Source organism: Mesoplodon mirus, assembly GCF_964341445.2.
Source record: "Mesoplodon mirus genome assembly, chromosome: 6".
NCBI lineage: Eukaryota > Metazoa > Chordata > Mammalia > Artiodactyla > Ziphiidae > Mesoplodon > Mesoplodon mirus.
This window is the reverse complement of record NC_138982.1, coordinates 407,392-419,892: the sequence shown is the minus strand read 5'-3', so window position 1 is coordinate 419,892 and position 12,501 is coordinate 407,392. Positions and strand designations below refer to the sequence as shown.

Below are 12,501 nucleotides of genomic sequence, written 5' to 3'. Positions count from 1 at the left end.
AGTCCGCGCATGGCAACGAAGAGTAGCCCCCACTCGCCGCAACTAGAGAAAGCCCGCCTGCAGCAATGAAGACCCAACACAGCCAAAAATCAAAATAAATAAATTAATTTAAAAAATACACCTCTTTGAAAAAAAAAAAAAGATAATGTAGTTGGAAAAGGAGAGCCTCACAGACTTCCTGAAAAGGTCTCAGGGATCCCGAGAGGTTCTTGGACCACACTAGGAGAACTGTTGTTCCTGGTAATGCAAAGCCATTGAAAGATCATCAGCAGAGGACAAGGTGTTATTTTGTGGCAATGTTAGGGTGAATTAGAAGGAGGAGGACTGAGATTAGGGCAGCAAGAAGGAAAACTATTAAAAGGGTTCAGGCAAGACCACAGGAAGCCCTTCACTAAACAGAGACAATGTGGATGCAGAGAAATGTATTCACAACAAGTTAGAGTCCATGGGAGCTGGTATCCAACTGCATCCAGGTTGGAACAGAGAACAAATCGAGATGACTTTAGCTATTCAGGGATGGAAATCCAGGAGGATGGGTATAAATAGGGCCAAATAAGATCATTTCTGGTTTAAGTTGGCCAAAGAGGCAAGAGATAAGCCAGAAAGAGAAATGAAGATTCAAGACCATTGACTCAAGGAGATCCAGAGAAATGGACAGGCCCTGGGAAACTTATCTGTTTAAACTGCTATACTCAATATGGTTTAAAATGACACCAACACAGCATTTGCCTTGAGAAGGTAAAATTAATTTCTTTAAAAATGCAAATATCCCTGAAAGTTATGGAGAAGCTCCCTAGCCAATGAAGCACACCTTGGCATTAATTAATTTAGTCAGATTGCTTTCTGCCTTAATGAATACATGAGAACTTCAGATCACAGACCAGAGTCGGGCAACTGGTCTGGGTAGGTACCATGGTGGGACTCTGGGTCTACTATGGGATAAGGCTAAGCATGGAGGAAAAAGAGAGGGGAAATGTTAATCCCCTGTGGAAGATATTACTATGTGGATATTTCTAGTTTAAGAAGTGACTGGAGGGACGAATAAAGTCACTGGGTAGCTGGTTGGCAAAAAGTGCTAGTTAGAGCTAAAAAAGCACCAAAGACATTTTGCTCACCGTAAAGGATTTTTAGGGGCTTCTGCCCAGTTCCAGAGATCAGATGAGATGCAGATCATCCCAATAGAAATGAACTCCATTCTCAACCAGCTTCTCATTATGCCTGAAAGAGTCTAGAGAGTTGAGTAATATGGATTTTGGGGTGTGTGTGCATAATTCAAGTCTGAGACAGATGCAATCCCCGTGGGCCAGGTAAAGAGGACAAAAAAGGTGATATCTTTTACCTTCTAAATTCTACAGGTTAGGGGCCCAAATCTACAGCAGGAGCTCTCTTTCTCTTCCACTTTCTGAGTAACAGGGACCCATGAACAGTTCTCTGGATTGAGCAAAGAATTACTTTTTGTATGGTCAACACAGTTCAGCATATTCCGAGGATGCAAGAACAAGCAAGATGTACCAATAACACAGAGTACAAATTAAGAATACAGATGCCTGGGTGTAGAGCAAATGCTTAACTTACTGAACATAATTGCTCCTTAACTCTAAGTATCCAAACAACTTTGACTTAAATAGATATTGGTATATAAAAGCTTATTTTCATGAGCTCAAAACGACTGTCTTGGTCTTCTTAAAAATGAAGTAGGGCTTCCCTGGTGGTGCAGTGGTTGAGAGTCCGCCTGCCAATGCAGGGGATGCAGGTTCGTGCCCCAGTCTGGGAAGATCCTACATGCCGCGGAGCGGCTGGGCCCGTGAGCCATGGCTGCTGAGCCTGCGCATCTGGAGCCTGTGTTCCGCAACGGGAGAGGCCACAACGGTGAGAGGCCCGCGTACAGCAAAAAAAAAAAAAAAAAAAAAGAAGTAATGCAACAAATTTCCAGTACACAGCACCCAGACTAAGACCAAATCTTTCAACTTAGAATTCAGCGCCTCTCCAATAATGTCACATTCTTCAGCATTTGTGATGATGCTCCTTATTTTCCATTATTACTTTAAAAAAAATTGTGACATGGCCTGGGAAAGGCAGCCTTGATCGTGTCAACTCCCTCCTCTGTAGAATGAGACCAATGATAATTAATGTTCTGCTTGCCTAATAAGGTTTGTAAGGATCAAGTTCTGTAAAAATGTCATTGACAGATGAATGGATAAAGAAGATGTGGTACATACATACAATGGAATATTACTCAGCCATAAAAAGGAATGAAATTGGGTCATTTGTAGAGACGTGGATGGACATAGAGACTGTGATGCAGAGTGAAGTAAGTCAGAAAGAGAAAAACAAATATCGTATATTAACGCATATATGTGGAATCTAGAAAAATGGTGCAGATGAACTGGTTTGCAAGGCAGAAGTAGAGACACAGATGTAGAGAACAAACGTATGGACACCAAGGGGGGAAAATGGCAGGGTGGTGGTGGTGGGATGAATTGGGAGACTGGGATTGACATATACACACTTATATGTATAAAACAGATAACTAATAAAAATCTGCTATATAAAAAAATAAAATTCAAAAAAAAATTCTGTAAAAATGTTTTGTGAACCAAATGTCAGTTACAGCAGAGCTCCTAGAGAGGCTGTATCCTTCTCTTGCAGACAGGAAGGCCCAATAAGGGAAGAGGCATTTACTGTAGTTCTATATACCATGGTGGTCATATCCCATTTTATATATGAGGCACACGGAGATTAAGTAACTTACCTAACATAAACTACCTAATAAGTGGTAGGGATAGGATTTGAACCCTGGTTGGCAGCTCAAAAACCCAGGTATTCCTGGCGCTAGCTTCACACCTACTTTATTACTTAGGTCTAAAAAGGAAAAACGAATGCAGCATTTGTTTTTTACATAATCATGAAGGTTCTCATCACCACCTTCATCCTCAAGCTCTTAGTCATTCCAAGGTATTGTTTAAAATGTGTTAAACCTTCCCAAAGGGCTAAAGCTGGCAGGATGAAATACTCAGTATTGCACTGTGGGATGAAGCCCAAGAAATAAAATAAAGGCAGAGACAGTCAGTTGTAATAAAAGTAAAATATTAAACCCTCAGCTGCCCTGCCTGCCAAAGACTGCATCCCTCAAGCACACATAAGCCTCAATGACTGGTGTTTGTGATGTACTGACGAGAGAGAGCTTGGATTTTTTTTCAGCCTTACCTGACATCACTAATAGGATGCAAACTTTGCCCATCATGGGTTAGAACCCCCCCTGTCTAGCCATAGAGGCCGCACGGCTCATTTTTTCTGTGTGTGGTGGAGACACCAGGCAGGATAAAAAAAATGGACATGAACAAAGAGGTCCGAGAGACCCGGCTGTGAATTCCAACCTCATCACTCACCACCTGTTCACCCTCAGCCAGTCCTTAACTCACTCATTGCCAACATTTCTTCTTATTGGTGCATTTACCTCTGGAGTGAGTGAGATGGCGCACGCGAACTCATCAGCAGAGGTCTGGGAACACAGTGGGCACTCCAGAGGGAGGAGTTTCTCTGATGAGCCCCATGGACTGGCTCATGTCCACTAGGAAGTGCTTGACTTTTTTTCTTGTTAAACAGATACTCTCTGGTAGACTAAAGATGGTCACACATTTCTACTACTCTTGCCTTTGAGAGGTGGAGTCCAATCCCTCTCCCCTTGGGTCAGGGTTGGTCTTAGTGACTTCTTCCGCCAATACGATGTGGCTGAAGTATTGTTTTGGGATTTCCAAGCCTAATTCTTAAGAAGCCTTGTAGGTTTTGCCCAGGCCTCAAAGCCGTGAGGTGCCATGTATAAAGTATGACCACCCTGAGGCCACTATTGCTGTGAGGAAGCCGCACTTTGTCCTGTGAAAAGGCCTGAGGGAAAAAGCCCCACCTCTTGGACTTATTCCAGCCCAGATCCCAGCCACTGTGGAGCAGAGAGTCTGCCAACCCCTGACCAAACTGCAGATTCATGAGCAAAATAAATGATTGTTGTTGTTTTAAGCTACAAAGTTTTGGGGTGATTTGTTATGCAACAAAAGATAACCAGAACACTCTGTCCCCCCTCCAAATTAAAAACATCAGTTGGCTGAGTCAAATAAAGTAACATAATAAGTTTATGTTGACTCTATAGTTCTCAAGTCAGTTTTAGACACTGAAAAACCATTTTGTTTGTGGACAATGTTAATCCAGGCATAAGTGAACAATTGGCTGACCAATGACATATATGATATTGTTTGTGTATGTATGGCAGAGTTTAAGTTATCTAGGACTTTACTAAATATCTAACTCATCTCATGAAAAAAAATACTTTAAATAACAGCCTGTCATCTCAGATGAACTTATGAAAACCACTCTCTGAAGTCAGACTAACTGATCTTAGTTAGTCCCAAGTGCTTCACCCTTTCAGCCGTGTACAGAGCTGGGCTCCAGCCCACAATCAGCTACCTAGTAATCAGTGTGGTTTATTGAAGGCCACTACCTACCTCCTAATCTGGGTTGCTTGTGTTTCTAGGCAAGCTTGCAAACAATGAAAAGTGTTAAGACAAGGTTAGTTTCTGCAGCTATCCAGATAGTGTTTGAGGAAAATCTCTTCAGCTTTCCAATATGTTGGACCTGGGAGGATGGGCACGTGTTATAGCATAAGACTGGACTCTAAACCACAGAATACTTTTCTGATGCCTTTCAGATAATATATGACCTTATAACAGTATGCACACTCTGGGGCACACAACCAGCACAGGTGAATTCAACAAACATTCCACTGCCTTCTAAATCTACTACGCTCTTTTTCATTTCTTGTTTCTTTTGCCTGTAAAACCTGCCTTGCCTTCTTGAGGGTGTATCTGTGTGTGTGTGTGTGTGTGTGTGTGTGTGTGTGTGTGTGTGTGTAAAATCCTATTTATCCTTCAAATGTTCCCTATCCCATCAAGGCAGAATTAATCATTCCTTGATGACACTGCTTCTTCAATCCGTAAAGCCTTTTCTCTAACAAGCAAGCTTATCATTAAAAAAAAAAAAAAAAGGCAAAAACCCCTATAGAATACATGGAGAAAGCACAGGAGAGAGTCCCTAAAACTCTTGGCGATGTTCCATCAGGCTGAAATCAGGCTGACGTGATCTGTGTTTCAGGGATTAGAATTCAATAGTAAAAATGAGTCAATTAAAACACCCAACCAGAATGCTGTCTGTAGATAAAGTGCTTTGCACTGGGGGCACAACATAACCTGAATTGCTAAATTCTAAGGGCTGACTGGTGATTTGCACCTCAATCTCTTTTCATGTTATTTCCTTGGCAAAAGTTAACAAGGAGCCACTCAGCCCAGAAAAGATAGGTCCTCTATTTACCTCAGCAAGAATTAGACAAGCACAGTGGATTTCAAGTTTTCCCAACTCAATGCCTTTGGTTTGACCCGGAGTGAGCAACGTCTGTTGTCCCAAATGTGTCAATCTGAACATCAAACCCGCCAACTGGTATTGGATTTTACATTCATTCAGTGACAATCCAATCCCAAAGACTACACACTCCCTATATAGCAACTGGCACTTTGTGGCACAATAGGCAAAACACATGAACAACCTGCAGAGAAAATCAGGATCGAACACTTCATTCTACCACCAAACCTAAACAAACCACATTTTCACCACTCATTATCTGAGAGCACACATAACTATGCAAAACATTCCAAGTCAAAGGCTGTACAGTCACTGAACGGTAATAGGTTCTATGTGACTAAATCCCACAGCCCACCATTCCCTCTTCACGAGCAGCCCAGAGGGGATCATACCGGAACCCCCTTTATTCTGCCACAAAACCAAGAGTAATAATGTTTTTGACACTTATTTTCAAATTGACTGTGCTTAACGTGCCAATTTAGAATTATCATAACAAAGCCTACAGTAATTATGTACAGTAACTGATGCCCAAGGCAGTAGAATGACTTAATGCTTGATAATTCAAGTACCTAGATGAAGCAGAGGGAAAATGTACTGTCCTTTACTGACCAAACCCTGGTCTTCCTCCAGAAGGTGTGTAAGTTTCTGGCACTGGGCAAACTATAACATTGATCTGTTCTAGGAAAGAAGAAATGTGACATCAACTTACTTAACAGTTGGCAATAGAGGGCCTGTAAACTTCTCTTCATGGTATCATCTGGTCCTGCTTGTCCTCCAGTTTATTCATGATTCTGTCTAGGAAATTGGGAGAAGAAAACTGTTACATCTGGGAAGCAGAATTCAAGTCAAGAATCAGAAAGAACTCCACTCAATATGATCCTGGTTGTAAGGCCCAAAATACCTGATTTGAAGAGAAAAATTCTTGGAGTGAATATACCATAGTACAGTCTATGTTATAAAACTACCAATTAATCAATTAGATTCTGAAACTACATATACCACTCATATGGGCAACTAGAGGGTGAGAATCTGGCTTTGGAACTTTTGAGGACTTCCAATTCTTCTCCCCTGCATCTCTAGTCTTGAAACAGGAGAAACAAGAAACTTCTAATCTCAGTTTTGTTATTGCTCACCAAACAAAACACCCCAAAAGTGTCACCAGTCTGAAACTGTATTATATTAAATAACTTTTCTATTATTTTCTGATTATAAAAGATACCTCCAGTGAAGAACATCTGGAAAATACACCTAAACAAAATATAGATAAGGGTGTACAAGAAACTACAAACTACCTATCTCTTCAGCCTTTCGTGTGTATACTTCTACTGGTCTGTTTTGCTTTATGTATTATACATTCTAATGTTTCTCCCTAGCAGTAGTGACATCTTCCTGTGCTGTTACTGTACTTTACTACCTTTTTCTTTTCGTTTTTTTTTTTTTTTTTTTTGGCCACGCTGCTCGGCTTGCAGGATCTTAGTTCCCTGAACCCAGGCCCTCAGCAGTGAAAGAGCGGAGTCCTAAGCATGAGACCACCAAGGAATTCCCACCTTACAACTTTATTTTAAATGGTACACAGTATTTTTTCAAGATAAATTCCTAGAAATGGAATCACAAGGACACAATCTAAGGCTTCTAAAATATATTGCCAAATTGCCCTTCATCAATATCATATTATGAAAATCTCCATTAGACTGCAACTTACCCAATGATGGAAATTTGTATTTTCTTTCCATCTTTGTCAAGAAAATCAGCACATATTCCATCTCATTACTTTAATTTGCATTTTATAGGTTTATTAGTCATTTGTCTTTTTAAAGTTTTAAATTCACATTTGACAAAGAGTATTTCGTCACACTCCTGAAACTTCTCCTAGGCCTATCTGTGAATTTCCTTGTAAAACCTGGTGAAAGCAGCTCTTTTGCCCCTTTCCTGTTCACCCACTTCTGTTCCCATTGTAACCTTAAAAGAACCTAATTACAGGAATGGATCATTAGGCAATTTAACCTAACTCCTGACTTATGCCCTCCTGAATGCATACCATGTCTTGTTTAACCTGCTGGTTCTTTTCTAGACAAAAAGAAGGGTGAAGAATGAAGTAGTTCTAGAATGACTAGCTCTCTACCCTTAACAGCTCCCTAAGCAATAGTGCAGGCAGGTCATGTAGGCAAGATGACATCTGAAGAGAGAGTCAGCCAGTCTGCACTCAATGGGGAATGATACAGAACCCAACCTCCTGTCTCAATGATTCGCTGAGAGTCTTCCCCCCATTTTTCCCTTTAAAAACTGTCATGGCTGAGCAGAATCTTTGGAGTTGGACTCTGGACACGAGTCTGCCTTCTCCTCAGATTGCCAGCTTTTCTGCTTAAAGCACCTTTCCTTTCTACTGACACTTGCCTCTGGAATTATTGGCTCTTGAGTGGTGAGCAGCCAAACCTGAGTTCCGTAACACTAGTTTTAGCAAGAACCCTGCTAAATCAGTTTAACCAGCACCCCAAACCCTCAATATATAATCACCCTCAATATCTGGTCAGATTTACTCTACTACCCCCAGGTGATGACGGGCCTGGCCTGCCTTCAGCAACAACGCTGTTGGGCCAGTTCAGCCAAGCCCCTGACCCCTGATGCTTCCTGTTAGTAATTTTCCATCCACTGACCCCACACTGCTCCTTGGCTATGAATCCCCACTTGCCCATGCTTTGTTCAGAGTGGAGCCCAATCTCTCCCCCAACAGTAAAATCCCACTGCAGTGGTCCCTGCACCCATCCAGATGGTCCTGAATAAAGTATGCCTTGCCACCTTTAACAAGTGTCACTGAATATTTTTTAAAGACATTCTTTAATCATTCTCTATTGGCATGCTGGGTTTTTTTTTTATGATACCCCAAGTGGAACTGATTTATCTTTAAATGTTTTCTGAGATATAATTAATGTATCATAAAATTCAGCCTTTAAGTATACAATTCAGTGGTTATTAGCACATTCAAAAGTTGTGTGACTGTCACCAGTACCTAATTCCAGAAAATTTCCTCACTCTAAAAAGAAATCCCCATGTTTGTTAGCAGTTATTTCCCATTGTCCCCTCTCCCCAGTCCCTGGCAATCACTAATCTACTATGGGTTTACCTATTCTGTACATTTCACATAGATAGAATCATATAATATACGGCCTTTTGTGCCTGGCTCTTTCACTTAGCATAGTGTTTTTGAGGTTCATTCATGCTGTAAAGCATGCTGGTTTTTTTCTTATTTATTTATTGTAAGAACTATACACACACACAAGCACACACATTACCATGGTTAGAAAGGCCTTCTTTACTTAATTCAGGATTACATAAATAGTTGCCTGTATTTTCTTCTGGTATTTTCTATTTCATTTAGATCCGTTTCTGGACTTTGTGTTATGTTTTACTTCTCTGTCTGCTCACTGTTTCATTAAACAATATGTGTTGTTTAAACTAAACTCTTGGCAGAATTAGTCCTCCATTATTACTCTTCTTTTTAAGATTTACCTTGTTCTTTGAGCTTATTTTTCCCCCCAAATTAACTTTAAGATAATTTTTTTTTTTTTTTTTCCCTGTACGCGGGCCTCTCACTGTTGTGGCCTCTCCCGTTGCGGAGCACAGGCTCCGGACGCGCAGGTTCAGCAGCCATGGCTCACGGGCCTAGCCGCTCCGCGGCATGTGGGATCTTCCTGGACCGGGACACGAACCCATGTCCCCTGCCTCGGCAGGTGGACTCTCAACCACTGCGCCACCAGGGAAGCCCCTCACTGTCATTTTAAGGTCTTAAAACAGAGATGGCAGGTGATTTCTCTACAGCACAGCTTCTAGGGAAGCTCAGTTTTCTAGACCAGGGTGATCAGGTGTCCCTCCCTTACAGGACTGGCTCCCACTAAGAGGTTTAATAACAGCAGAAGAACTTAGCACGAAAAGAAAGCAGTAACATCCAATGGAGGTTAATTTAATTAGTTCCTCCCTCCTTCCAATTTTTTGGGGTCTGGCAATATTCAGGGAAGTTCAACAAATTAAATTTCTTATGCTTCTACTGTTGAGATACCTCCTGAATTGTTTTTTAAAGGTCATTGTTCCTGGGTAGGAAAATGATATCTAACATGGCTTAAGTATCACTTCTTGACCTGATGTAAATAAAATCAGGGTTGACATATCAAAAATCCTAAAGGCCTTCACCCTGGACATTAGCCCTTTGGCCCAGATGCTCTAACAACACCCTGTTGCCAAAGGTCACTCTCCACATTCACAAAACTGCAATATTCAAGGCTAGAGAAAACAATACTTTTTCAAGTGATAACAAGTTAAAAGCTGAGATCTCTGTTGCCATGGCGATTGGATTTTTCTGCAGTGCTGGCCTTTGCTGGCAGATGAAGGTAGTACTATAATCAATAAGAACATAGTACTTTCCCACATTCCTCTTGGGGAAAGGATTCTAAGCAAAAGCATATAGAACCATATTTGCTGGGTCTTAAATGTCCATGGGTTGAAATTTCCCCTGTGGAATACTAGCATGCTCGATAAAATGCCAGTCTATGCCTTCACCATTCTCTGCTGAAGGATTCACTAAAAGTCAGAGTATACAGGCCAATTCCTGACTTCTATCGGTTCCTTGTCAATATGTTTCTCTACTGCTTTTGGTTCCATCTAATCAGTCCTTCATATGTCTGAATTGCTTCTTAATCAAGAACCAACTTGAGTTGAGAATCCCTTAGACCTTGAATTTTGGAGTAAGGTTAAAGGGCGTAAATGAATCTGTCTAGAACCCTGTGTCTCAAATTTGCAATCAAGTAATCTGCTACTAAACATCTTGGTGTTACTTTATTCCGTTATCATTTAATCTGAAATCTCTCTGGCTTTGTTTTTCTTTTGATCATTTGGTTATCTTGAAGTCCTATAATGTTTTCTTCTTCCCCACAGAGGAACACCTTGATAGAGAGGAACAATCATTTAAAGATTTTCCTAATATAATAGATGAATGGATGATATCTCCTCTTACTTCCCATGTGTGTATACTGAACAGTCAGCAGCCACTCCCTGTAGAATTCCACTTTAAAAATACGGTGATTCAAGCAGAGTATTTACACATGTTTATCCCTGACAGGAGAGAAATCCTCTTCTATGTGTAACAGTCTTCTCCTTCCAGAGAAAAGTAAATGGAATAAAATAGGGTCAAATGGATATATGCCTAACCACTAGATCAGTCCATTTAAACGCCCGGGCGTCATTACACGTAGACACCCTAGAACTAGGATGGTGTGCACAGGTATGGGTAGCAAAAGGAAAGGGAACCAAGGTAGAGTTAGTACTATGGATCCACCAAACTTTTTTCTTCCTTCTACAGGTCATGAGGCCAACTCCATTTCCAAAGCTCCCGTGCAGTTAGGGGGGACCATGTGGCAGAGAAGTTCTAGTCCGTGGCCTGGATACAGACCCATCTCTATCCTGCACCATCCTCTACTCTCTTTCTAACTTAGCTGCCAGGTAGATACAGAGAATCCAGTGGAGGGATGCTAAATGTGAGGAGGCAGACTTACATTATAGAGAAATCCTAGGTCCCTAAATGGAACAGGGAGGGCCCTTCTCCACCCCAACTCCTGCCAACCTACACTGGATGAGGATGTGAGTGATTAATTTTTATGTCAAAACACTGAGATTTTGGCTTTTTGTTAATGCAACCAGTATTACCTATCCTGACTAAAAAAGGCAGTAAATGGATCCTGAGACATCGTTCCTTTTGTATGTTTAACCCACCTTAGGAGCCAGAAAGTGTCCTTGACTAATCTTAAATAATTCACATTAGAATTTTGAGGCAACTCGTGGTAGATGGACACTGCTCATTGATCCTCTGAGCTTAAGGATCAAGAAGCAATATTCTTAATAGTGCAAACCTGGAATTGATGGCCAAAAACATAAATAAAATTTCTTGTCCTTTACTTTCCCAAGCTCTCCATGCCTATGAAAAAAAGGAATAAAATAAACAGGATTGCCTCTAGAAGCTGGAGCTCACAAATGTCATTTCAGGGTAGGGACGGGGAGGACAAGGGAAGGAGAAGGGACCGTCTGTAACATCTAATCTCTTTCAAATTATTCACTCATCATTTCTACAGGGAGATTATCCTCCTCCAATACCACTTTTCATTTTGCAAATGTGTAGTGTGCAGACTTTCCTGGTTTGATGGGAAAGGTTTCCAAGAAAATTAAATGTCAAGGCTGCTTGGCTTATTGGTTTTGTTCTGTATAAATTCCCTTTTTAATTCAGCTTTGAATAATAATACTCTTCAGTGTCAGTGTGACAAATTAGCTTCAATCTTAATGGGGTGTGAGAATTGAGAAAGGAGGTGAGGGCTAGCTAAGGTCCTCATCTTAGCAGGTTAGAAATAGAGAATTAAATCTAAAAGACAGCCTTTAATGGCTCTGAGGAAGAAATGGCACATAAAGCCTATTGATTATTTGTTCCTGTCTTTTTCCTTTCCAGAGGTCAGTGACCTGATATATGCAAAGATTAATGTAAACTAGGACCCTCCCCTGAATGTAGATAGGAAACTGCTGGGAAACCCATGTTGTCCTGTTAGATCCCCCTCAAGACTACTCCTGAAGTGAATGAGTTAGTGAGCACCTTGGAGACCCAGGCCCAGAATTCCTCCCTAACCCTCAACCCTGCAGGAGCCCCACGTAACACTATTCTATTCTATGGCTTCCGCCATTGGGGTTGGCAGTGGTGGGCTGATGGTGAAGACTGGCTTAGGGGTGGAGCTAATATTTAGTCAAAAAAGGTTTTAATCTTTCTTTACCCCCTCCCCTCAGTTTACATATATTAAAATAAAAGACAAAAGCTAAGAGAACAGTCCTTGTACATATGTGAATCTTATCAGTCCGGGCTCTCAGAGATAAAGCTTTAGTCTACGTTATCTCCACATGCAGGCCACACATAAGCATGCGACCTCAGGATTCTTTCCCATTAGAATAAAAGAATGTTATAACCATGGAATGCTTAAAATAAAATATAGTGCAATTCTTTCACACTACAATGTGAGGATACAGCCCAGAGAGGCTAACTGACTTGCCTAAGGTCTGTTTCTCTGATAT

General features: G+C 41.1%; 1 protein-coding gene across 1 annotated transcript in view; it reads right to left on the bottom strand.

Moving 5' to 3' along the window:
• TMEM108 (transmembrane protein 108) overlaps nt 1-6,155 on the bottom strand; it is a gene marked incomplete at its 5' end in the record, with an annotated part of 136,597 nt that extends 130,442 nt beyond the window's left edge. Inside the window, one exon of the mRNA XM_082625328.1 lies at nt 6,116-6,155. Coding sequence (XP_082481454.1) covers nt 6,116-6,155 — 40 coding nt within the window. The remainder of the gene's footprint in view (nt 1-6,115) is intronic.
• Between the last annotated feature and the right edge of the window lie 6,346 nt (nt 6,156-12,501).